This window comes from Rhinoderma darwinii, chromosome 6, assembly GCF_050947455.1.
Source record: "Rhinoderma darwinii isolate aRhiDar2 chromosome 6, aRhiDar2.hap1, whole genome shotgun sequence".
Lineage (NCBI taxonomy): Eukaryota > Metazoa > Chordata > Amphibia > Anura > Rhinodermatidae > Rhinoderma > Rhinoderma darwinii.
The window spans coordinates 144,491,840-144,519,230 of NC_134692.1; the positions used below are offsets into that span (position 1 = coordinate 144,491,840).

The following is a 27,391-nucleotide window of genomic DNA, read 5'->3' on the forward strand; positions in this document are numbered from 1 at the left end:
ATGGTGGTATTATATGAGCTGTGTATGGTGATATTATATGAGCTGTGTATGGTGGTATTATTGGAGCAGTGTATGTTGGTATTATTGGAGCAGTGTATGGTGGTATTATTGGAGCAGTGTATGGTGGTATTATTGGAGCAGTGTATGGTGGTATTATTGGAGCAGTGTATGGTGGTATTATGGGAGCAGTGTATGTTGGTATTATTGGAGCACTGTATGTTGGTATTATTGGAGCAGTGTATGGTGGTATTATGTGAGCAGTGTATGGTGGTATTATGTGAGCAGTGTGTGGTGGTATTATGTGAGCAGTGTATGGTGGTATTATGGGAGCAGTGTATGTTGGTATTATTGGAGCAGTGTATGGTGGTATTATTGGAGCAGTGTATGGTGGTATTATTAGAGCAGTGTACGGCGGTATTATTAGAGCAGTGTATGGTGGTATTATTAGAGCAGTGTATGGTGGTATTATGTGAGCAGTGTATGGTGGTAGTATATGAGCAGTGTATGGTGGTATTATGGGAGCAGTGTATGTTGGTATTATTGGAGCAGTGTGTGGTGGTATTATTGGAGCAGTGTATGGTGGTATTATTGGAGCAGTGTATGGTGGTATTATTGGAGCAGTGTATGGTGGTATTATTGGAGCAGTGTATGGTGGTATTATGGGAGCAGTGTATGGTGGTATTATGTGAGCAGTGTACGGTGGTGTTATGTGAGCAGTGTATGGTGGTATTATTGGAGCAGTGTATGGTGGTATTATGTGAGCAGTGTATGGTGGTATTATATGAGCAGTGTATGGTGGTATTATTGGAGCAGTGTATGTTGGTATTATGGGAGCAGTGTATGGTGGTATTATTGGAGCACTGTATGTTGGTATTATTGGAGCACTGTATGTTGGTATTATTGGAGCACTGTATGTTGGTATTTCAGCACGGAATGTTGGTATTATTTGAGCACGGACTGTTGGTATTATTTGAGCACTATATGGGGGTACTATTTGAGCACTCTATTTTGGTATTATTTGAGCACTTTATGTTGGTTTTATTTGAGCACTTTATGTTGGTATTTGAGCACTATTTCGGGGTATTATTTGAGCACTATATGGGGGTATTATTTGAGCACCGTAGGTTGGTATTATTTAAGCACTGTATGTTGGTATTTGAGCACTATTTATGGGTATTATTTGAGCACTGTATGTTGGTATTATTTGAGCACTGTATGTTGGTATTATTTGAGCACTGTATAGGGGTATTATTTGAGCACTCTATATTGATATTATTTGAGCACTATATGGGGTAATTATTTGAGCACTATGTGTTGGTATTATTTGAGCACTGTATGTTGGTACTATTTGAGCACTGTATATTAGTATTTAAGCACTGTATGTTGGTATTATTTGAGCACTTTATGTTGGTATTATTTTAGCTCTGTATGTTGGTTTTATTTAAACATTGTATGTTGGTTTTATTTGAGCACTGTAGGTTGGTATTATTTGAGCACTGTAGGTTGGTGGTATTTGAGCACTGTATGTTGGTATTATTTGAGCACTGTATGTTTGTATTTGAGCACTGTAGGTTGGTATTATTTGAGCACCATATTGGGTAGTTTTTTGAGCACTGTATGGGGGTATTTTTTGAGCACCTTATGTTGGTATTATTTGAGCACTATATGGTGCAGTTTTTTTAGCACTGTATGGGGGTATTATTTGAGCACTGTATGTTGGTATTATTTGAGCAATGTATAGGGGTATTATTTGAGCACTGTATAGGGGTATTATTTCAGCACTATATGGGTGTATTATCTGAACCCTGTATGTTGGTAATATTTGAGCACTGTATATTAGTATTTGAGCACTGTATGTTGGTACTATTTGAGCACTGTATGGGGGTATTATTTGAGCACTGTATGTTGGTATTATTTGAGCACTGTATAAGGGTATTATTTGAGCACTGTATGTTAGTACTATTTGAGCACTGTATGGGGGTATTATTTGAGCACTGTATGTTGGTATTATTTGAGCACTTTATAAGGGTATTATTTGAGCAGTGTATGGTGGTATTATATGAGCAGTGTATGGTGGTATTATGTGAGCAGCGTATGGTGGTATTATGTGAGCAGTGTATGGTGGTATTATGTGAGCAGTGTATGGTGGTATTATGGGAGCAGTGTATGTTGGTATTATTGGAGCAGTGTGTGGTGGTATTATTGGAGCAGTGTATGGTGGTATTATTGGAGCAGTGTATGGTGGTATTATTGGAGCAGTGTATGGTGGTATTATTGGAGCAGTGTATGGTGGTATTATGGGAGCAGTGTATGGTGGTATTATGTGAGCAGTGTACAGTGGTGTTATGTGAGCAGTGTATGGTGGTATTATTGGAGCAGTGTATGGTGGTATTATGTGAGCAGTGTATGGTGGTATTATATGAGCAGTGTATGGTGGTATTATTGGAGCAGTGTATGTTGGTATTATGGGAGCAGTGTATGGTGGTATTATTGGAGCACTGTATGTTGGTATTATTGGAGCACTGTATGTTGGTATTATTGGAGCACTGTATGTTGGTATTTCAGCACGGAATGTTGGTATTATTTGAGCACGGACTGTTGGTATTATTTGAGCACTGAATGGGGGTATTATTTGAGCACTATATGGGGGTACTATTTGAGCACTCTATTTTGGTATTATTTGAGCACTTTATGTTGGTTTTATTTGAGCACTTTATGTTGGTATTTGAGCACTATTTCGGGGTATTATTTGAGCACTATATGGGGGTATTATTTGAGCACTGTAGGTTGGTATTATTTAAGCACTGTATGTTGGTATTTGAGCACTATTTCTGGGTATTATTTGAGCACTGTATGTTGGTATTATTTGAGCACTGTATGTTGGTATTATTTGAGCACTGTATAGGGGTATTATTTGAGCACTCTATATTGATATTATTTGAGCACTATATGGGGTAATTATTTGAGCACTATGTGTTGGTATTATTTGAGCACTGTATGTTGGTACTATTTGAGCACTGTATATTAGTATTTAAGCACTGTATGTTGGTATTATTTGAGCACTTTATGTTGGTATTATTTTAGCTCTGTATGTTGGTTTTATTTAAACATTGTATGTTGGTTTTATTTGAGCACTGTAGGTTGGTATTATTTGAGCACTGTAGGTTGGTGGTATTTGAGCACTGTATGTTGGTATTATTTGAGCACTGTATGTTTGTATTTGAGCACTGTAGGTTGGTATTATTTGAGCACCATATTGGGTAGTTTTTTGAGCACTGTATGGGGTTATTTTTTGAGCACCTTATGTTGGTATTATTTGAGCACTATATGGTGCAGTTTTTTTAGCACTGTATGGGGGTATTATTTGAGCACTGTATGTTGGTATTATTTGAGCAATGTATAGGGGTATTATTTGAGCACTGTATAGGGGTATTATTTCAGCACTATATGGGTGTATTATCTGAACCCTGTATGTTGGTAATATTTGAGCACTGTATATTAGTATTTGAGCACTGTATGTTGGTACTATTTGAGCACTGTATGGGGGTATTATTTGAGCACTGTATGTTGGTATTATTTGAGCACTGTATAAGGGTATTATTTGAGCACTGTATGTTAGTACTATTTGAGCACTGTATGGGGGTATTATTTGAGCACTGTATGTTGGTATTATTTGAGCACTTTATAAGGGTATTATTTGAGCAGTGTATGGTGGTATTATATGAGCAGTGTATGGTGGTATTATGTGAGCAGTGTATGGTGGTATTATGTGAGCAGCGTATGGTGGTATTATGTGAGCAGTGTATGGTGGTATTATGTGAGCAGTGTATGGTGGTATTATGTGAGCAGTGTATGGTGGTATTATGTGAGCAGTGTATGGTGGTATTATTTGAGCACTGTATGTTGGTATTATTTGAGCACTGTATATTGATATTATTTCAGCAATATATGGGGTTATTATTTTAGCACTGTATGTTGGTATTATTTGAGCACTTTATAAGGGTATTATTTGAGCAGTGTATGGTGGTATTATATGAGCAGTGTATGGTGGTATTATGTGAGCAGTGTATGGTGGTATTATGTGAGCAGCGTATGGTGGTATTATGTGAGCAGTGTATGGTGGTATTATGTGAGCAGTGTATGGTGGTATTATGTGAGCAGTGTATGGTGGTATTATTTGAGCACTGTATGTTGGTATTATTTGAGCACTGTATATTGATATTATTTCAGCAATATATGGGGTTATTATTTTAGCACTGTATGTTGGTAATATTTGAGCATTGTGTGTTGGTACTCTGAGCACTACATGTTGGTACTATTTCAGCACTGTATGTTGGTACAATTTGAGCACTGTATGGGGTATTATTTGAGCACTTTATGTTGGTATTATTTGAGCACTTTATGTTGGTATTATTGGAGCAGTGTATGTTGGTTTTATTTGAGCCCTGTAGGTTGGTATTATTTGAGCACTATATGGGGTAGTTTTTTTTAGCACTGTATGGGGGTATTATTTGAGCACCTTATGTTGGTATTATTTGAGCACTATATGGGGTAGTTTTTTTTAGCACTGTATGGGGGTATTATTTGAGCACTGTATGTTGGTATTAATTGAGCACTGTATAGGGGTATTATTTCAGCACTATATGGGTGTATTATTTGAGCACTGTATGTTGGTAATATTTGAGCACTGTATATTAGTATTTGAGCACTGTATGTTGGTACTATTTGAGCACTGTATGGGAGTATTATTTGAGCACTGTATGTTGGTACTATTTGAGCTTTGTGTGTTGGTATTATTTGAGCACTTTATGTTGGTACTATTGGAGCAGTGTATGGCGGTATTATTTGAGCACTGTATGGGGGTATTATTTGAGCACTGTATGGGGGTATTATTTAAGCACTGTATGTTGGTATTATTTGAGCACTATATGAGGCAGTTTTTTTAAGCACTGATGGGGGTATTATTTGAGCACTGTATGGGGGTATTATTTTAGCCCTGTATATTGGTCGTATTTGAGAACTGTATGTTGGTATTATTTGAGTACTGTATGTTGGTTTTATTTGAGCACTGTATATTAGTATTTGAGTACTGTATACATGTATATATCAGTGTATATGCCAAACCACATGTAGGGCCACACTCACAATATATACATGGAAAAAAAAACTTGAACATTGTACTTATTCCCTTTGGCGCTTTATTATGTAACCTGTTCTGTTACGCTGGCCATTTGGAGTAATTATAGCATGCTTGTAAAACCTTTAATGAATACATATATACCACTCAGTGACGTCCCGTTTTGTTTTTTGTAGAACTCTTTATTTCATTGCATTTTTAATGTATACCGAATAAAATATTTTTCTTATTGTGACCAATTACTGGCCTGTCCGCACTCGTGTTCTTTTTTTTTTGTATACAGTGATATGGAGCATGCTGGTATATAATGTGGGCCATGTTAGTATAATCTGCATTCTAAGTTGTGGCGTTCTATAAAGGGTAATGTTTCTTTATGGGATTTTAATATATAATTACAGTGAAATCTCCTTTGCTGAGAGATTTGTTATACACACACGTTCCCGTCCCGATGCCATGTAATATGACATCTGCCTTTATGCCTCCTGGCTTTCCGTCACTCTCAGCTGTTCCTGGACAGATAACTGTGTCAGAAATAACCGTCTGTGGGTGGAGGGGCTGGGATATATCTCACTGGACATTCAGAACTGGCAGTGCACCTCCTCACACCACTGGTTTCTGTCCTCTTACTCAGTTACCACCTGTCCTGGTCTGTATCCGCGTCTCCTGGTAAATATCTTCAATGTTCTGGTCTGTGTCCTCCTGGCCGGTGTTTGTCCTTCTTGACTAGCGCCTTCCTCTCTTGGTGATTGCCCATCTCTGTTGGTCATAGTCTTCTCTTGTGGTCAGTGTCCATCTCTTCATAGTCTTCTCTTGTGGTCAGTGTCCATCTCTTCATATTCTTCTCTTGTGGTCAGTGTCCACCCTTTTGTGATAAGCATCTACTTCTCGTCAGTGTTCATCTCTTGTAGTCAGTGTCGTTGTCTCAGTGTCCATCTCTTCTGAGGACAGTCGGTCTCTTGTGGTCATTGTCCATCTCTTGTAGTCAGTGTTGGTGTCTCAGTGGCCATCTCTTGTAGTCAGTGTTGGTGTCTCAGTGGCCATCTCTTGTAGTCAGTGTTGGTGTCTCAGTGGCCATCTCTTGTAGTCAGTGTTGGTGTCTCAGTGGCCATCTCTTCTAGTCAGTGTTGGTGTCTCAGTGTCCATCTCTTCTAAGGACAGTTGGTCTCTTGTGGTCATTGTCCATCTCTTGTAGTCAGTGTTGGTGTCTCAGTGGCCATCTCTTGTAGTCAGTGTTGGTGTCTCAGTGTCCATCTCTTCTGAGGACAGTTGGTCTCTTGTGGTCATTGTCCATCTCTTGTAGTCAGTGTTGGTGTCTCAGTGGCCATCTCTTGTAGTCAGTGTCGTTGTCTCATTGTCCATCTCTTCTGAGGATAGTCGTCTCTTGTGAACATTGCCCATCTCTTGTAGTCAGTGTCGTTGTCTCAGCGTCCGTCTCTTCTGAGGATAGTCGGTCTCTTCTGGTCTGCCCTCATGTCTTCTGAGGACTGTCGGTCTATTGTGGTCATTCTCCATCTCTTCTTTGTAGGTCAGTGTTTGTCTCTTCTGTGTGACAGTAAATCTCCCTTGGTCTCTCAATGTCTCCTCTACCTCTGGCCCTGTCCTTCTCCTCTAGTTGGTGCCCCCATTACTTCTAGGTGGTGTATAGCTTTTCTTTTAATGGTTTGTCATTCGTTATCTATATTATTTTTTATTTTGTGCCTCCTCTTTATTCTTTCCTACACAGAACAAGTCTCCGGTGACAACTTAGTCTATTTGCAGGTAAGAAGCTCGGTATTAACCTCTGTGTGACCTTCACAATCACAGTTTTACCTCGTCTTATTCTATTTCTGAAATATCTTCTCATACTTCAAGTGAAGCTCCACCTTGTAGCCACTTTACCCAATGTAAGTCACTTATATGAGGAAACAACTGTGAATGTCAGTCACACATATCAATGTAAATGGAGGATTGGAAGGACCATGGGAGGAGCGGTTTCGTCACTCGGTCACTCATCCCTTTACAGAACACTACAATGAGCAGGTCCCCATCCTACAATGGCTGATAACAGGGAGTAATAGATTGGATTCTCAGCTGCCCTAAAGTATGACTGCGTGAATGAGGCTTTATTGTGTTACTAAACTTCACGCATGTAATATGATGTGTGTATATAGTGTAGACCACAGCGCAGCCCTCCATATTATTATCATTCCTCCTGTGTAACATTACCTCTCCGGCCTTTCCTAATATTCTATTTAAAGACGCAGAGGTCCCTCCCTGAATTCTTGTCATTTCCAGCCGGCAATGTTCTGGAATATACAGTCCTGGTGGTAAGGGGTGGGCTGGAGCAGTTAGTGTATGTTCACACACAGCAGATTCGGTGCAGTAATTTCTGAAAATCAGTTCCTTTCATCCAAATGGGATTTGTAGAAATCCCTTCACCTGCTGCAGAAACCACCACGTTCAGATGAATGGAACTGATTTTCAGTGGCAGAAATTTCTGAGGCAAATTTGCCGTGTGTGAATTCTCCCTTTAGGGTATGAAATAGTGAACGTTCCCCATCACTCACTGCTGCTTCTTTACTTCTCCGCCCCGCAGAATGGCGAACCCCCAGCTAGTGCAAGGCATGCAGAACGACCTCACCTGTCAGCTATGTCTTGAGCTCTTCCGATCCCCCATTACACCAGAATGTGGACACACCTTCTGCCAAAGCTGCTTGATTGGGGCACCTAAGGGCCAGGACCAAAATGGCTCCAGACTCTGCCCTACTTGCCAGGCCCCGTCCCACCCTGAGACCCTTCACATCAATCGTCAGCTGGAACATCTGGTCCAAAGCTTCAAGCAGGTCCCACAGGGTCATTGCCTTGAACATCTGGACCCGCTGAGCGTCTTCTGTGAGCAGGACAAGGAACTGATCTGCGGAGTGTGCGCCTCACTGGGGAAACACAAGGGACATAATATCATCACAGCCTCCGAGGCCCACGCCAAGCTGAAGGTGAGATACACCACACCAAACAAAGTCATGGGACGCAGTCGTGGAGATTCGCTCTGAAGCTTCTAAATAGATTTCTGAATTGCTTCAATTGAAATTCTCGTAAATAACCATAGCTAGGACATTGTATATGTCTAATTTGTGCTACATTTACAAACTTTTGCATTTTTTTCCTCATTCGTCAAATTTAAAAGCCGTGATTTTCCGAGAGATGTAGTTTCACGTGGAGTAAGGGAAAATGGCGCATATTTATGGTGCAAATCTACGTGTGCTTAAGAGGCGCCCACCATAAATACATTCTGCATAATTCTCCCCAACTGCCCTCAACTTTAAATACCCCTCAGTAAATGTGAGCCTATATATATATATATATATCCTAATCTTGCGTGGTGGTATCCGGGAGACATTGACATTTCATCTTTTCTCAGAGGCAACTTCCACAGCAGCAAGTCCTCCTGCAGGAAGCCCGACTACGGAAGGAGAAGACCGTGGCTCTACTGGACAGACAGGTGTCTGAAGTGAAGGTCAGTGTTGGAGATAGTCGTCCTGAAATGTACAAATCATTGTATCATCAGATGTATATATCCCATCATCTTCATATGTGCAACTCAGATATCCCATAATCTCCATGTCTCCTGATCATTGTCCAGTCCTCCGATCTTTATATCTCATAATCTCCATGTCTCCTGACCATTGTCCAGTCCTCAGACCTATATATCCCATAATCTCCATGTCTCCTGACCATTGTCCTGTCCTCCGACCTATATATCTCATAATCTCCATGTCTCCTGACCATTGTCCAATCCTCCGACCTATATATCCCATAATTTCAATGTCTCCTGATCATCGTCCAATCCATCCCTTAATCTCCATGTCTCCTGATCATTGTCCTGTCCTCCGACCTGTATATCCCATAATTTCCATGTCTCCTGATCATTGTCCTGTCCTCCGACCTGTATATCCCATAATTTCCATGTCTCCTGATCATCGTCCAATCCATCCCATAATCTCCATGTCTCCTGATCATCGCCCAATCCTCCGACCTATATATCCCATAGTCTCCTGATCATCGTCCAGTCCTCCGACCTATATATCCCATAATTTCCATGTCTCCTGACCATTGTCCAGTCCTCCGACCTATATATCCCATAATCTCCATGTCTCCTGATCATTGTCCAGTCCTCCGACCTATATATCCCATAATCTCCATGTCTCCTAATCATTGTCCAGTCCTCCGACCTATATATCCCATAATCTCCATGTCTCCTGATCATTGTCCAGTCCTCCGACCTATATATCCCATAATCTCCATGTCTCCTGATCATTGTCCTGTCCTCCGACCTGTATATCCCATAATTTCCATGTCTCCTGATCATCGTCCAATCCATCCCATAATCTCCATGTCTCCTGATCATCGCCCAATCCTCCGACCTATATATCCCATAGTCTCCTGATCATCGTCCAGTCCTCCGACCTATATATCCCATAATTTCCATGTCTCCTGACCATTGTCCAGTCCTCCGACCTATATATCCCATAATCTCCATGTCTCCTGATCATTGTCCAGTCCTCCGACCTATATATCCCATAATCTCCATGTCTCCTAATCATTGTCCTGTCCTCCGACCTATATATCCCATAATCTCCATGTCTCCTGATCATCGTCCAATCCATCCCTTAATCTCCATGTCTCCTGATCATTGTCCTGTCCTCCGACCTATATATCCCATAATCTCCATGTCTCCTGATCATTGTCCTGTCCTCCGACCTATATATCCCATAATCTCCATGTCTCCTGATCATTGTCCTGTCCTCCGACCTATATATCCCATAATCTCCATGTCTCCTGATCATTGTCCAGTCCTCCGACCTATATATCCCATAATCTCCATGTCTCCTGATCATTGTCCTGTCCTCCAACCTATATATCCCATAATCTCCATGTCTCCTGACCATTGCATCATCTACCTGCTCAGGTCGTTGTATCTCGGCCCCTCCATGTCCAGCAATCTCCCGCCCCCCCCCCTCTCCAGCAGTTGCTCCTCTTATATTGTCCTGGTGTTGACATATATTTTATATTATAGGACACAGTGTCCCGCTTCAAGTCCAGTGTGAAGGATCAGCTCAGCACCATGCGCTCCTATCTGAACATCATGGAGACATCACTATTTCGAGAAGCAGACAAAGCCGAGATAAATGCCTCTTCTGCCCTTCTGGGTGAAAGGAAAAGTCTGGCCCATTATGTGGAGCAGCTCGGTCAGATGGAAGGAGTCCTGAAAGACGTGGAAGGACAGGAACAGACGGAATTCCTAAGGGTAAAAGTGATAGGTCAGCAGTAGGGTTAATGGTGGGGGTAGGGGAGTTACGGTAGGTGTTGGGGCAAGGATTAAGGGTAGTGATGAAGATTTGAGTTTGGGTTGGGGTTGTGGTGTAGCCGGTGGTTGGGTTAGGATTAAAGGCCCTTTTACACGGGACGATTATCGGGCAGATAATTAGTTCATATAACACTCGTTGCCGATAATTTCCCTGTGTAATCAGATCAGTGATCAGAAGATGAACGAGCAATCACTGGATCATCTGCTGGTCGTATTGTTTTAAAAAACTGAAACATTATAGTTGTCGGCAGCTCATCTTAGTGTGTAAACAGGGAGACGCGCTGCCGACATGATAATAACGTATGGGGACGAGCCATCGGAGTAACAACCGCTCGTCCCTATCCATAGCTCCGTGTGACAGGAACAAACGATTAATTATGGACAGATTACAAGATTGGTGCATTTTATAATGAATTTATATTCTTCATCAATAAATCAGATAAAATACGGCATAGGCTCAGTTTATAATCCGCCCCTTTAATTTTATCTTGTATTTTTCCCCCTTCCCAGAAATTCTGTGTGGTAACTGTCAGGTAAGAGGAGTTTTTATACAATATTTCGCCATTCTGCGTCTGTTCCGCCCCACAGCGGTCCCTTCCCCCATTATACGTTCCACCCGGTGAAATGCTTTTGACTTATATATTCCAATCTTCTCCTGGGAACAGGCTTGGTAAAATCTTGTCTGAATCTCCTCTTCCCGGACGCCTGGACATTCAGCTGCCCATTATCTCGGATGAGTTCAAATTCCAGGTGTGGAGGAAGATGTTCCGGGCGTTAATGCCAGGTGAGAAATGTGGAGGGAACAGGGAACGGTGGCCGTGATGTGGAATAATTAAGATGGGCAGAGGACGTCGCCTAGAAATCTGCTTCCGGAGAAATGAAGTTGATGCATTACCAGCCATGACCTCCAGGTGGAAGCACTGACCCATTCATATCTCCTGCGCCTCAATTCACTCATCAGCCCAACATCCGACGTGCTGAAAAAAAATAGTTTTTTAAATTTATGTGAATATTATTATTTTTATAATTTTTTTTCTTTCTTTATTTCAAGCTCTGGAAAACCTCACCTTTGACCCTGACACAGCCCAGCAGAACCTGGTGGTGTCCGCAGATGGTAAATCTGTGGAATGTTCCGACCACAAGACGCCAGTGTCTGACGATCCCGGCCGCTTCGACAAAGGCAACTGTGTAGTCACCAAACAAAGCTTCACAGAAGGAGAACACTACTGGGAGGTGCTGGTTGAGGACAAGCCGAGGTGGGCATTGGGTGTCATCTCCGAAACCGCCAGCCGTAAAGGCAAGCTTCACGCCAGTCCCTCCAATGGCTTTTGGATCTTGGGTTGCAAGGAAGGAAAGGTCTACGAGGCCCACGCAGAGCAGAAGGAGCCGCGTCTCCTCCGTGTAGATGGGCGTCCGGAGAAGATTGGAATCTACCTGAGCTTCTCTGATGGGGTCGTGTCCATTTTTGATTCTGGCGATGAGGACAACGTTAAACTCCTGTACACCTTCCATGAGCGCTTCTCCGGACGACTCTATCCTTTCTTCGATGTTTGCTGGCACGACAAAGGGAAGAACGGACAACCCCTGAAGATCTATGTGCCACCAGGAGGCCAGTGATGGCCACCAAGGCATGGAGGAGGGGGACTGTCCATCCAGATGTACATGAACAACATGTAGCCTCAACTGGACGGATAATGTCTCCATAGTAAGAGAGAACTATGTGATATCACTATCATGACAGATCCCATACAGATGAACCCTGATCATGATCCTCAGGATCTGCTCTACACTGCAGCACTGCTCACTCCTAGAGATTCTGAATGACTATGTGTTGGGTTATGAGGACATTTGCACCAATAAAATGTTTCCCATCACAGTTGCTGAGTGGTTTGTATATAATTAGTGTATATGGTGTAGGGGGCGGGGTCATGATTTTTCTATAATAACTGCAGCTGTGCATGCTGGGAGTTGCTGTCCACTTAATTTGTTAATATGGAAAAAGCTGTAATATCTATGAGTGTCCACTAGGGGCCCCACTGAGTTGGGGCTATACGCTTTGGCCTCTGATTCTATTCTCCACTGCCTAAGGCCCCATGCACAGGGCCGTGAAAATCGTCCGTAATTGCGCACCACAATTACGGTCCGCAATTACGGACACCTTCCCATTTATTTACGGAAAGGTGTCCGGGCCATAGAAGTGTAGCGCAAAAGATAGGACATGTCCTATCTTTTGCTCTTTACGGTCCGTGCTCCCATACTTTGTATGGGAGCACAGGCCGAAAATGCGGGGTGCTGTATGCGGCCATTGGCGGCCGGCCGTGTCCGGAATTGTAGTCCGTGATTACGGGAACTGCCATGTGTTGAGGCGTGATTACGGGCACGGAGTGTCATCCGCGGGCCGTCCGCAATCACAGACCATGCACATACAAGACATGCATTGACTCTAAGTAGCCTGGACCGCAAATGCGACTTTTCCTTTTTTTTCTTTGTGGACCGCGTTTCCGACCAATGCGCGGACCTTGGAAAGCGCGGTCTTGTGCATGGGCCCATAGAAATGAATGGGTCCGCAATTCATCCGCATCTTTGTGGATGAATTGTGGACGCATAAACACGTTCAGGTGCATGAGGCCTTAGGCACACGACCGTATTGTTTTTACTGTCCGCAGATACGGTCCGTAGCGCATCCGTAGATCAATTGTATTTACAGATCCGCAAAAAAAAAACAACAGGGAGGAATCTTAGGTAATCCCCTGGCGTCGCGTCGCAACGGTTCCGCAATTACAGAAGCCCCGATAGACTTATATGGGGAGTTCGTGCCGTAATTACGGACAATAGGGCATGTTCTATCATTTGTGGATCATTTCTACGGCCCGGACACATCTATAAATATACGGAAAGGCGTCCGTGACCCACAGAAATGTACGGGTCCGTAATTAAAGATGAAAACGACGTCGTGTGCACGGGGCCTTATTCCTCAGCAGTATCTATTACATCTGCAGGCGGCTCCATCCTCCTCGCTATTGGCCACTCTCCCTATAGAAATATTTACACGGTCGGATTTTTTACGCCATTTTTTGGATCCGCTGCTCGTTCAGTCTTCATGTTGAAGTCTATGAGGTCTGACGGCGTCTGTAATGTGGGAGGACACCGCAGTAACCGTGAGATGACATGGAGATATATAGACACTATATCCACCTATATGCTAGAGGGAGCGGGGGCGTGGCTTCTGTACGGGGGCGTGGCTTCTGTACAGGGCGTGGCTTCGCTAGAGGAGCGGCACTGACGACTTATATCATGTGGAAGGGAATTTCCGTGGCGCCATTGTTATAATAACTCCAACAACAAATTGTCAGTGAAAGTGAAAGGAGGACGCAACGACACGAGGTCCGAACTCCGGTATAAGAGGATAAACAACGAGAGTGCGGAGGTTTAACCCTTCATTGTGTGTGGAGGTTTAACCCTTCATGGACCCTGGTGTCTGAGGGGCCACATAATCAGTGCTATTAATAATACAGGACTATAGGGACCCCGCTAGTGCATACTGTGCCCACGTCTGTTGGTTGGGGTCTCTACCCTATTATGGTATGTTGACATTGATTGGTAGTACCACGGCCCAAAGTTTTGGCGTAAACAGCGGCCGCTGCCATTTACTTACGCCGGTTATTACTGCAGCTTTTTAATTTATTTTTACATTTTTCTTTTTCCCATTAAAGTCAAAAACAACATAAAACCTCCTGGAATCCGACTCGCAGCAGCAGCGCCACCCCCAAAACCGGGCCACAATGTGTGACCGCTGGGGTAAGTCCAAACAGAGCGGCGGTGACCCGGTCTCGACGCAGCCAACAACCGCGCCGGCACCATGTTTGGCACAGCTGTAAAATAGCCTGTTAATGGCCGCACGTTATTGCGGGTAAATTTATCTGCAAAATGGAGCGGCCATTCATTAGTACACCCTTTATGGCCGCACGACTTTGCAGGTGAAGAGCCTTTTTACCCGGAATATTGCGCAGCCGTTAACACGCTATTTTACAGCCGCGCTGGACAAGGTGCAAGCATCGGTTGTTGGTCACGACCGGGTCCGGGCCGCTCCGTTTGGACTTACCCTTCCTGCACAGCATCGGGACCGGCCCTTTAACCCCTGTGATAGATCAAATAAAAAAACCTAAAAATAAAAATCGAATTACATGTAAATAAAAAAAGTTATAGAAGTAAAAAAAAGAAACACAAACGCCCAAATTTACTATTGAGTTTCCTCGTGATTTTGGTGAAGATTTCACAGGCTAAAAACGTCGCATATAAAATTGTGATTCATTTATCAAAGGCTAAAAAAAGCCCAAATAAAATGTAGTCGTTCAATTCAAACCAACCAGATTTATTAGGAGGCGAGTTCTACATTTTCGCCATTTGCCCTCCAATTTAATTGGAACAAAATACGTCATTACTAATAACCGTGGCCAATGTGGACGCAAAAACTACACTGATTTGGTGTCGCAATAATCGTAATATCCCGTACAATGCAAAAAAATGTATGTTATAGTGTTGCTTGTTTTTTTGCATCATTTGCCAATTTTTGTACCATATAAACAACTCATCTCGCGACGCAAAAAATAAATAAATCTCACAGCCTCAACCTAAAAAAAAAAAAAGTTATATTTTCTGGCACGCGGTGACAATTCCCTACACTATAAATTATCACAATGCCAAAAACCTTATAAATATAATCAGCCTTCATATTAAATATCATCCCCAGAGATGCTCTTTATATCAACCATAAAGCGATTCTTGCGCCAGTCGCAGCGTAAATTCAGCGACAATTCGCGCAGTGTAAACAACGTTATTACAATGTAACCATTTACGGGAAATGAACCGCACATGCGCACTGCGCGCCGCTCTAAACGGCGAGACTCGCCTTCGCCTGGCAACTGATGACGCGCCGTGATTCTAATTATGCGATTGGCCGATGTGAGAGACTTTATAATATTCGGCTCATTGAAGGGGCAGCCAGAAGAGACACAGGACGGACACGATGAGGAGCGCAGTGAGTGCGATCTCTGTGGCCCTGCTGCTCATAGTGGCCCTAACCCAGACCCAGGCGGATATAAGTGAGTAAAGACGACTCTGCTGTGTTTTCTCCCTGTTATTATGATCATTTATAAGATGATACATTGTATGTTTACTCTATAGAGTTCCATATTTACATTATTATATTGTTACATTGTTATATATTTACATTATTATATTGTTACATTGTTTTATAGTCTGTTATATGTTACATTATCTTATATCTACATTGTTCTATATTTATATTGTTTGTTTTATAGTTTGATAGTTAATTTATGATATATTTACGTTGTTTTCTAGTCATATAATTACATAGTTCTACATTTACATGACTATTTACGTTGAATTGTCGCAGATATTTTGTCGGTCAGAACTTTTTCTGTATTTTTCTACGTTTTGCGTGACTACTCCCTCAGATCGCGCAGTCAGGACAGACGTTATGTCGCCGATACTTCATTGTACAGACGTTAAGGGTATGTTCACACGGCCTATTTTCATCCGTTTTTCGGGCCGTAAATGCCCCAAAAAACAGCTAAAAATGCGCCGCGTAAAAGACGCCTTGTAAAAAAGTGCATGTCACTTCTTGAGCTGTTTTTGGATTTTTCATTGACTCTATAGAAAAACACCTCTAAAAATGACCGGAAAAAACGCAAGTTGCTTAAAAAAACAGCTGAAAATCAGAAGCTGTTTTCCCTTGAAAAGCTCCGTATTTTCAGTTGTTTTTTGTTAAGCGTGTGAACAGAGCCTTAGGGTCAGTTCAGACAGAGTTTTTTGATGGGGGAAAACGCCCCAAAAAACATCCGAAAGTGCCTCCCATTGATTTCAATGGGAGGCAGAGGCGCTATTTTTCCCGCGAGCGGAAAAAACGGCTCGCGGGAAGAAGAAGCGACATGCCCTATCTTCGGGTGTTTACGTTTCTGACCTCCCATTGACATCAGTTTTTGCCCATCAGCGCTCAATGGCCGCGGGCGAAAAACCACAGAGCAAAATCTGCCTCAAAATTCAGAATGGAATTTTAAGGCAGATTTTCTGCTTGCAAAAAAACTCAGTGTGAACTCGGCCTTATACTGATACCTGAGCGGTGGATAATGTGATGTGATAATAATGTACACACAGGAGCGTCCTGACTATGGGGGATTATAATCTACAAGACGCATAATACCCCCCCCCCCCCTCCCCCCTTATTTCCTGTAATATACTTCTTGACTTACTTTCACTTTCAACCTCTTTTGGCAGAAAGTAGCAATAATGGGGGGGGGGGGAATGGGTGGTTCCTGCACCTCCAGCCACTCCTCTCTGGGAAGAACACTACAGTTATCCTCTGCCCAGTCTGAAAATGTCTAATAACAGGGAGCAATAGCTCATAATAATCCATCCTTTAGTCATCCTCCCCCCCCCCCCCAGCCTGACATGTCTGATAACAGAGAACAATAGAATGTATTCACCTGTCCTACAGTCATCCTCCCCCAGCCTGACATGTCTGATAACAGAGAACAATAGAATGTATTCACCTGTCCTACAGTTATCCCCTCCAAGCCTGACATGTCTGATAACAGAACAATAGATTGTATTCACCTGTCCTACAGTCATCCTCCCCCCAGCCTGACATGTCTGATAACAGAGAACAATAGATTGTATTCGCCTGTCCTACAGTCATCCTCCCCCCAGCCTGACATGTCTGATAACAGAGAACAATAGATTGTATTCACCTGTCCTACAGTCATCCTCCCCAAGCCTGACATGTCTGATAACAGAGAACAATAGAATGTATTCACCTGTCCTACAGTCATCCCCTCCCAGCCTGACACGTCTGATAACAGAGAACAATAGATTGTATTCACCTGTCCTACAGTCATCCTCCCCCAGCCTGACATGTCTGATAACAGAACAATAGATTGTATTCACCTGTCCTACAGTCATCCCCTCCCAGCCTGACATGTCTGATAACAGAACAATAGATTGTATTCACCTGTCCTACAGTTATCCCCTCCAAGCCTGACATGTCTGATAACAGAACAATAGATTGTATTCACCTGTCCTACAGTCATCCTCCCCCCAGCCTGACATGTCTGATAACAGAGAACAATAGATTGTATTCGCCTGTCCTACAGTCATCCTCCCCCCAGCCTGACATGTCTGATAACAGAGAACAATAGATTGTATTCACCTGTCCTACAGTCATCCTCCCCAAGCCTGACATGTCTGATAACAGAGAACAATAGAATGTATTCACCTGTCCTACAGTCATCCCCTCCCAGCCTGACACGTCTGATAACAGAGAACAATAGATTGTATTCACCTGTCCTACAGTCATCCTCCCCCAGCCTGACATGTCTGATAACAGAACAATAGATTGTATTCACCTGTCCTACAGTCATCCCCTCCCAGCCTGACATGTCTGATAACAGAACAATAGATTGTATTCACCTGTCCTACAGTCATCCTCCCCAAGCCTGACATGTCTGATAACAGAGAACAATAGATTGTATTCACCTGTCCTACAGTCATCCTCCCCCAGCCTGACATGTCTGATAACAGAGAACAATAGATTGTATTCTCCTGTCCTACAGTCATCCTCCTCCAGCCTGACATGTCTGATAACAGAGAACAATAGATTCTATTCACCTGTCCTATAGTCATCCTCCTCCAGCCTGACATGTCTGATAACAGATAACAATAGATTGTATTCACCTGTCCTACAGTCATCCTCCCCAGCCTGACATGTCTGACAACAGAGAACAATAGATTGTATTCACCTGTCCTACAGTCATCCTCCCCAGCCTGACATGTCTGATAACAGAGAACAATAGATTGTATTCACCTGTCCCACAGTCATCTGCTCCCGGCCTGTACAATCCGTACATGGTCTAGTTGTCTGTAATATCCGGATTAGCTGCTGTGAGTTGTGGGCCGTCATGTGTAGCACTGGTCAGCAGGAGCTTACACTCTACTGTACGACCCCACATCAGATCTTTATCATAATGTCCATATTCTATCAGACCAGTTGTATTAACTTCAATGGCTTTATTCTGTTGCCTTCACAGCGGCACAGAGTATTTCTGGAGACATTCTGCAATGCTATGACTAGTCATGAGGTGATAATGTGGATTGGGCTGCACGTAATTGCCGCAGTGTCCTGATGTGAGGAGGGGGATGGAGAGTTACATAGTGGAAGGAGCAGGGTCTCCCCCAGCAGCACAGAGTATGTCAGGAGAGGAGTGTGCTGATCATGTTGGAGGTTACAAGCTGAGAGTTTCATAGAGGAAGGAGCAGCGTCCCCAGCAGCACAGAGTATGTCAGGAGAGGCGTGTGCTGATCATGTGTGAGGTGACAGGCTGAGAGTTATATAGAGGAAGGAGCAGGGTCCCCAGCAGCACAGAGTATGTCAGGAGAGGCCTGTGCTGATCATGTGGGAGGTTACAAGCTGAGAGTTACATAGTGGGAGGAGCAGGATTCCCAGCAGCACAGAGTATGTCAGGAGAGGCGTGTGCTGATCATGTGTGAGGTTACAAGCTGAGAGTTACATAGTGGGAGGAGCAGGATTCCCAGCAGCACAGAGTATGTCAGGAGAGGCGTGTGCTGATCATGTGTGAGGTGACAGGCTGAGAGTTATATAGAGGAAGGAGCAGGGTCCCCAGCAGCACAGAGTATGTCAGGAGAGGCGTGTGCTGATCATGTGGGAGGTTACAAGCTGAGAGTTACATAGTGGGAGGAGCAGGGTCCCCAGCAGCACAGAGTATGTCAGGAGAGGCGTGTGCTGATCAAGTGGGAGGTCACAGGCTGAGAGTTATATAGTGGAAGGAGCAGGATCTCCAGCAGCACAGAGTATGTCAGGAAAGGAGTGTGCTGATCATGTGGGAGGTGACGGGCTGAGAGTTACATAGTGGAAGGAGCAGGATCCCCAGCAGCACAGAGTATGTCAGGAGAGGAGTGATCATGTGGGGTGCCCCTCTATACTGTCATTTCACACCTGTTTTCTTCTCTCTAGAGGCCCCAAAGGTGAACATTTACACTCAGAGCCCCGTGGAGTACGGAGTAAAGAACACGCTCATCTGTCATGCCAGCGGTTTCCATCCCCCGCGTATCGATATTCGCCTGATGAAGGACGGGGTGGAGATTAAAAACTTTCAGGAATCTGACCTTTCCTTCGAACAAGACTGGACGTACTACAAGACGAAGCACGCGGAGTTCACCCCCAGGAAAGGAGAGAATTACCAGTGCGCGGTCACACATGACAATGGAGAAACACGCACCTACATCCTACGTACGTCACCGCGCAGCAGCCAATCAGATCTCTGGAAATACAGACCCTGGAACATGATTGGCTGTTATGGGGGAACATTTGCCCATAGTTAGATTTTTAGATGTGAGGGGGACATCGTCTGACACTGGAGACTGGTTGTGTAGAGCTCTGACCCGGCCAATCACGTCTACCAGAAGTGCAGGCGATCAGAGCTTGCAGCGCCTCTGTCCCTATGATAACACTTCTTACATTGCGCTCTAGGAGGTTTAGCTTTGTCATTGCGTGGATAAAAATCACCATTCACATCAATGTCCACATATTGCTGCTAATAATCAAACCAGTCAGGACGTGAACATTGATGTGGACGGTGATTTACCTCTAAAATGTCCTTATGATAACACTGACCTGCCAGGGGACAGAACCGGAAGGGCCATAGGGGTTAATGAGTCCTGTATAACCCTCTCCTGGCGTCTGTTTCAGTAGATACTTGGACTCCTCATAACAAAACCATTCTGGAGAATATTTTTTAGAACGTTGTGTTGTGCCATTCCTCTGTAATTCCTCAGGGAAATGGCTGACTAAATTGACAACTGGGTGTTACCATTCACCTCATCAAAGGGGCGTGTCTGTGTAGGGACACACCTCCAACTGATAACGCCCAATTGTCAATTTATTCATACATTTCCAAGAGGAGTAACAGAGGAACGGCACAATGCAGAGTTCTAAGATAATGCTCCAGATCGGGAATATTCTAAGGAACACAAGTATTTACTGAATCAGACGTATCAGGGGAGGCGATCGCTCCTCTGTAAACACTTCCTGGGTTTTTCTAGTAATTATGTGGTGCTCAGTTGGCGAAAACCATGTCAAGTAGAAGGGGGGGGGGGGTATAGGAACGCGCACCAGAAGCTCCCCCCGCTTACTAATATTTTTGTCTTTTCCTTTTTTTTCTAGAAACTTATTGATTTGCTTCGAAGGTGAGTGAAGTTTTTGTCTTTTTTAGAATAATTTTCACCAAAATTCCCCAGTAAGTCCCTGAGTCGTCCTGCGGTGCCGGGCTGATAATATTCAGACATCTCAGTATCGGAGCAGCTGGATGACAAGCACTATGGCCGCTGTCACTGTACCTCTGGGGTGGTCACCCAGCTTTCCCAGAGACCTGAGCGGCAGGGACACCTCACTCTTCCCATGTTTTGTCCAGCAGAGCGGTGACATCATCAGACCCCATATTGGGAGTCTCCCCTGAATGAATGCCCCAGACTCGTGGAGTTCCCCTTTATCTTCTGTGATTACATTGTTTTCTCTTCTTTTACTTTACAGCCGGAGAGTCGCGTTCAGTCGTCCACAATCGCTTCCTCGCCACCCCTCCCCCTGCCGCCAATCAGCCGATCACATCCCCCCTTCCAGGTCCCCGCAGGACGCCGGGATCATTTTGGTCTTCCTTGCGCTCAGTATCTGCAGTGTCATCTCTCCCTGGACAATTCTGAAGAAAAAGTTTTTGAAAAATAATTTATAGTAAATATGTGGTCATGTGGCCGCCGCCGCTTCCTCCGTGACCACTTCCCCGCACATGTATTTCCTACTTGTACTGTCCGTGTGTTCATTCTGCAGGGTGATTGGTGTGTGACCTCTGCTTATCCCCCTCCCCGTAAATATGCTAAATATAGTGTGATGTAGCAGAGCTGAGTTAGTTAATCAGGACAACTCATAGTGGTATCTGCCGGAGGAGGAGTCTGGAGAGGGATGGAGGGGTCTGACATTGGTTTGTCTCTCTTGCCCCCCCATGAAATGACCATGCTTAAGAAGCCTAGCTTCGGTGTTACATGGGACTGCAGGTAACACCTACATTAACTGTACTCCAAGTTATCACCATATGTTCTGTGGTGTTACATAGGACTGCAGGTAATAAATGTTATCTGCTTGCCCACAGTGCACAGTAACAGCCAGCTCTGCTACATCTGTCTGTAATGTTAAGTTTGCACCCCCTTCCCTTTTATTTTATACAATTGCTGAATCATTTACAATATATAACGAGGTCATCGCAACTTACTGCCCATCAGATTCTTTAGTCGTATGTACAGGACGCAGATTCGCACGGCACTCTGGGAAGGAGAGAGTTAACAGGACTCTTCCCAGAAGTGTAGCATCAATGTGCAGCGTGTGAATGTTTAGCGCTGTCCGCAGCGCAGGTCTGGGTTTACACGTAGCGATGGGATCCCACCAAGAATGGGAAAAAAACGTGTTGTGGAGTCCTCCGGATCGCGCTGATTATGGCGACATTCTCATCGGATGGGCGGCTCCAGGTCACGTCATGTTGTGTCACCTGGTGGGAGAAAATATCGCTGCCCGTAACCTCAGCCGTAGAGAGCGGAGTCATGGGTGTGGCCTGTGAGGTGGGCGTTATCTTGTGGGATGGGCGTGGCCAGTTACAGCGGGCTCTGACTTCAGTACATACAAATGCATTTTACTTTAATACCAATAAAATATCTTCTACCCCGCGGCAGCCATTAGTGTTTCTTTCATAACCTCGAAATGCGTCATCACCTGGAAGTAATGTGGAGGACGCTGACAAGACGTCCACTGCCCGCACAGGGGGGCGCCATGAAACGCGCCTGCCATGTCTACTGTGGGAGATTGTAGCTGCATCCATATCAAGTTGTGTACTCTACTCATATTATACTCCAGTCACCACCAGAGCTGCATCCATAATCAAGTCGTGTACTCTACTCATATTATACTCCAGTCACCACCAGAGCTGCATCCACATCAAGTCGTGTACTCATATTATTTTCCAGTCACCACCAGAGCTGCATCCATAATCAAGTCATGTACTCTACTCACATTGAGAGCTGCATTCACAATTCTATAGGCAGCAGCTTTGACTATGTTAGCACTCTACTGACTGACACACCTCTGACGGCTTAGCTGCAATGTATTGTAGGAGATGTAGTGTAAACCAGTGTGACCATAGCGGGACAGTGATCATCACTTTGCACTTTGAGATTTAGGGGTGTGCAATGTAATAAGGGGCCCAAGTTGGGAAGAGTGACGGTGAGGAGAGCCCATGACCGGCTATGCACAGGGGACTGACCCAGGTTTGCCTGGTCTGGGGATGGGTCACAGAGCTGCCTAGTCTCCAGTATGGACTGCTCTCTAGCGCCATCTAGCGGGATATTATCAACCTTGATGAGAACCTTTAGACCAGACTTGGCACATTTTTTTCGTATTAAATCTGCGTATCTGGTTCCAAAAGTAATTTATAGGAACTGTTCACGTCTTGGAAGCCGCAGGGAATTAATGGTGCAGTTTTTCAGACGGCATGTCCGCTGGAATAAAAAAATAAAACGTTTATACTTAGGGTATGTTCACACGGCTTATTTTCGGGCCGTAAACATCCGAAAGATCGGAAAAAATAGCCACGTAAAAAACATATATATCACCTCAATGGGAGACAGAAGTCGCTGATACAGACAGTAAGGTAGCGCTGCCTGTCAGTCTCAGGGATTGGCAGCAGTGACGGGCAGTGATTGGATTCGTTGCTGCCGCCTCTTTGGCTCTATTATAGTTTCTTAAGAAAATGTGGATATTAGATTTTATTTCCCCCATCGCGACCACTTTCTTTTCTTGTTCCTTTACATCTTCCAACTTTGAATTGGTCTCAATTAAACATTTCCTATCGTTTTGTTTCTGCAGAATAAGCGTCTCCACGGTAACAGACAGCAAACAAATTCTGTGTAGTCTGGTCCTGCAGTCTCGCGCTTTCCCTCTTTTCTCCCATACTTTGTGCTAATAATGAGACGCTTGGTCTGCAAATAATTTGCGCCGGTGGACATAGCCTTAAAGCTGTGCCCCCTTATAGTGGCAGCCATAGTGCCTGCAATCTGTGCCCCCTTATAGTGGCAGCCATAGTGCCTACAATCTGTGCCCCCTTATAGTCGCAGCCATAGTGCCTGCAATCTGTGCCCCCTTATAGTGGCAGCCATAGTGCCTACAATCTGTGCCCCCTTATAGTCGCAGCCATAATGCCTGCAATCTGTGCCCCCTTATAGTGGCAGCCATAGTGCCTGCAATCTGTGCCCCCTTATAGTGGCAGCCATAGTGCCTACAATCTGTGCCCCCTTATAGTCGCAGCCATAGTGCCTACAATCTGTGCCCCCTTATAGTCGCAGCCATAGTGCCTGCAATCTGTGCCTCCTTATAGTGGCAGCCATAGTGCCTGCAATCTGTGCCTCCTTATAGTGGCAGCCATAGTGCCTGCAATCTGTGCCTCCTTATAGTGGCAGCCATAGTGCCTGCAATCTGTGCCCCCTTATAGTGGCAGCCATAGTGCCTGCAATCTGTGCCTCCTTATAGTGGCAGCCATAGTGCCTGCAATCTGTGCCTCCTTATAGTGGCAGCCATAGTGCCTGCAATCTGTGCCCCCTTATAGTCGCAGCCATAATGCCTGCAATCTGTGCCCCCTTATAGTGGCAGCCATAGTGCCTGCAATCTGTGCCTCCTTATAGTCGCAGCCATAGTGCCTGCAATCTGTGCCCCCTTATAGTGGCAGCCATAGTGCCTGCAATCTGTGCCCCCTTATAGTGGCAGCCATAGTGCCTGCAATCTGTGCCTCCTTATAGTGGCAGCCATAGTGCCTGCAATCTGTGCCCCCTTATAGTCGCAGCCATAGTGCCTGCAATCTGTGCCCCCTTATAGTGGCAGCCATAGTGCCTGCAATCTGTGCCCCCTTATAGTCGCAGCCATAATGCCTGCAATCTGTGCCCCCTTATAGTGGCAGCCATAATGCCTGCAATCTGTGCCTCCTTATAGTGGCAGCCATAATGCCTGCAATCTGTGCCCCCTTATAGTGGCAGCCATAGTGCCTGCAATCTGTGCCCCCTTATAGTGGCAGCCATAGTGCCAGCAATTTGTGCCCCCTTATAGTGGCAGCCATCATGTTGCTTACCTGCTGGAAACTGAAGTCTGCTCCACTCTCAGCTATAGAGGGGGCCGCAGTGTACCCCAAGTTCGACTTTAAAGAGAACCCGTCACCAGTCCTGACTGTAGGGACACGCCCCTATGACAAGTGGAATGGTATCACCCTATTGTGAATTTATTCATAAATTTCTAAGAAGAATAACAGAGGAACGGCACGATGCAGAGTTCTAGGAGAAAATGTTCCAGAATTGTTATTTTATGGGGAATATAAGTATTTACTAAAGCAGAAATGTCCGGGGAGGTGACCGCTCCGCTTTTATTTTTCATGCTTTTTCCAGACAGTGGAATCCCCAGATGATTTGTATTCTCCTTCCCCAAGTGTAGCGGCCCTGGCATTCCCCCAGCCTCGCTTAGCGCTGGCACCGTCCCTGGCAGTCTTGCGGATCTGCCCGTAGACATTAGAACGACTTCATCTCCCAACAATCTGATACCTGGGTGTCCGCTCACTGGGCGAGTTCTAGTTTCACGCCCTCTGGAGAGGCTCCTGACATATCACAGAGCGGCCACTAGGTGTCACTGTTTTTCTGTTTTTAAACTTCTGATCCTGTAAGTTTCTGTCACGCGGTAAAGCTGCTTCACCTGCCAAGGGAGTTGCTGCAGACACATGTGCAGGAGCAACCAGAGCCAGGAAAAGATAGCGCCCCCCAGCTGTGACATCAGGAATTTTCCATTTACACCGGTGCAAAACCACAGCTCCCGGCATTCGGCTGTCAGGGCATCCTAGGAGTTGTAGTTTCCCAACAGTTGTAGAGCCATAGATTGCAGAACAGAGTGGGTCTGAGCACGACAACCCCGGCAGCTGCGCCTCCGGTGGCTGACATCAGTTTTGGGGGCCTCAGGTGTGATGTCATGTGATATATTATTATATCCTCATATCCCACTACTGTAAAATATTGACCAGTGCCCCCTAGAGGTCAGGACGTACAGCACACCTGAGCGTGTTCTATGATGACAGTCACTGCAGTAAAGCGGTCAGGGGCCGGTGTGGCATGCTGAGCTGGCTACATGAAGATGCGGCCTTGTTATGTGGCATCCAATTATGGGCAGCGACACTTCGGAGTTGGATCTACCTTGGGGAGTAGATTGGTATGTGGCACTACTACATTGGCACTATATTGTGGGGTCCGCCATTATGTACTGGCTATATAGTTTGGGCTGACGGAACATTGGCATAGATCTAAAAGGTAATACTGTCAACATTGTCATCGCCTGTACGTGCTGCTTATCTCGGCTCCAGCAGCAGTACAAAGTAACTGATCCCAACCAGCAATAATAGAACCGTGCTATCTTCACAGCAGCTGTAAACTGAGATGTTCCTGAATTAACAGCCAGGAGAGTATATCTGCCAGACTGACATCTAGTGGCCGTTATGAAAGTTGCAATAGTTAAAAGAGTATTATTCTTTGGACAATCATTGTTTGCTAGAAGGGTCCTTGACAATAAACTGATCACAGGGTGTCCCACTACTGAAACCCCCAGTGATCAGCGGTAATCTGTTGGGGAACCCACCGTAAGACAAATGAAGTAATGAATAATGCGCATTGAAATCAACAGGGTCTTTGTGTAATTAATGGACATGACTGGTCCTCCAGAGGCAGAGAAAGGTTCTTAGTAGCCAATCTCGGCTCGGGCTCATAGATGAGACTCCTGAATGGTGGACCCCCTTTAGTGACGCAGAATTCTCTAATACGATATTTGTCGATGGGTTTTCTAAACCTTTTAAATGACCTGATTCTGTGTTTTCTTGCTTATTTAGGCTCCAGCAGAACTATATAAATACTGTGCGTGGTACTGTGACTGACATATTTACAGCAGCTGTAAACCAAGGTGTTGCTGATCTACCAGTCAGATTATCTTACTGACATCTAGTGGCCATTTTAAAAACTGCAATTTAAATATCCTTCAAAAACGTCATGGTCATGTGTCCTACTACCTTTGTCTTGGGCTGGTGTTCAGGGGCAGGGGTCTCTTTGTAATAATGAGGCGGGGGACCTATAATTATACCGGACACAAATCACTCAGAGGCTGCAAAAAGAAAACTCCACATTTTATTTGATTTCCCCTGCGGTCCTGACAAGGCACGTGTGTCGTCTAGATGAGCGTGTCTCCTAATCGGCAGAGCTTCCAATCATTGCTCCGGGTGGAATGTGTCATCGGTGGTGGCGGGTCGTGATCTGGTGGCGATTCTGCAGAACGTGTGATCAGAACGTGGGGTGCAGGAAGCAGGGTTAACCCCTTGCCAACCAGGTGGGGGTGTAAGACACTGCCCAGCAATGAATCCAAATCCCTCCCGGCAAGAGAGGGTTAAAAAATAAAGTCACGTTCTGCGTCCAGCGCAGGAAATAATATATATACATACATATAGATACAGTATATACACCTTCTATACATATATATGTATATATACACAGTCCTCAGTAGCAGCTTCTTTTCTGGGAGGAGGAGGATCCGACTGTGGTGACCTGGACAGATAAGAAAGAAAAACAGTTAGTGACCCCTCGGCCTCTGCAGAGCATCTCACTGGCTATTGGTAGAATTCTGCAGAACATCTCACTCATTTGTCGAATTCTGCAGAACATCTCACTTATTTGTAGACTTCTGCAGAACATCTCACTTATTTGTAGACTTC

General features: G+C 44.7%; 3 protein-coding genes across 5 annotated transcripts in view; 2 read left to right on the forward strand and 1 right to left on the reverse strand.

Annotated features, from left to right (window-relative positions):
- The first annotated feature begins 5,319 nt into the window (after positions 1-5,319).
- TRIM72 (tripartite motif containing 72) lies at positions 5,320-12,346 on the forward strand. Of its 3 annotated transcripts, XM_075830890.1 has the most exons (8): positions 5,320-5,803; positions 6,861-6,895; positions 7,713-8,109; positions 8,535-8,630; positions 10,191-10,421; positions 10,992-11,014; positions 11,147-11,265; positions 11,533-12,346. In XM_075830890.1, the coding sequence occupies exons 3-8, from the start codon at positions 7,714-7,716 to the stop codon at positions 12,096-12,098; spliced, it is 1,431 nt and encodes a 476-aa protein (XP_075687005.1). In that variant the 5' UTR covers positions 5,320-5,803; positions 6,861-6,895; position 7,713; the 3' UTR covers positions 12,099-12,346. The 3 variants fall into 3 exon arrangements, with proteins under 3 accessions (XP_075687005.1, XP_075687007.1, XP_075687004.1); XM_075830889.1 differs by lacking the exon at positions 5,320-5,803 and having other exon boundaries at positions 6,310-6,895; XM_075830892.1 differs by lacking the exons at positions 5,320-5,803; positions 7,713-8,109 and having other exon boundaries at positions 6,309-6,895.
- Positions 12,347-15,453: 3,107 nt separating this feature from the next.
- B2M (beta-2-microglobulin) lies at positions 15,454-22,288 on the forward strand. The gene is made up of 4 exons (XM_075830916.1): positions 15,454-15,583; positions 19,531-19,806; positions 20,740-20,762; positions 21,106-22,288. The coding sequence occupies exons 1-3, from the start codon at positions 15,508-15,510 to the stop codon at positions 20,748-20,750; spliced, it is 363 nt and encodes a 120-aa protein (XP_075687031.1). The 5' UTR covers positions 15,454-15,507; the 3' UTR covers positions 20,751-20,762; positions 21,106-22,288.
- Positions 22,289-26,807: 4,519 nt separating this feature from the next.
- The window catches only part of TNFRSF12A (TNF receptor superfamily member 12A), a 44,993-nt gene continuing 44,409 nt past the window's right edge, over positions 26,808-27,391 (reverse strand). The window contains exon 5 of the mRNA XM_075831482.1: positions 26,808-27,224. The gene's annotated coding sequence lies outside the window, so the exon portion shown is untranslated. The remainder of the gene's footprint in view (positions 27,225-27,391) is intronic.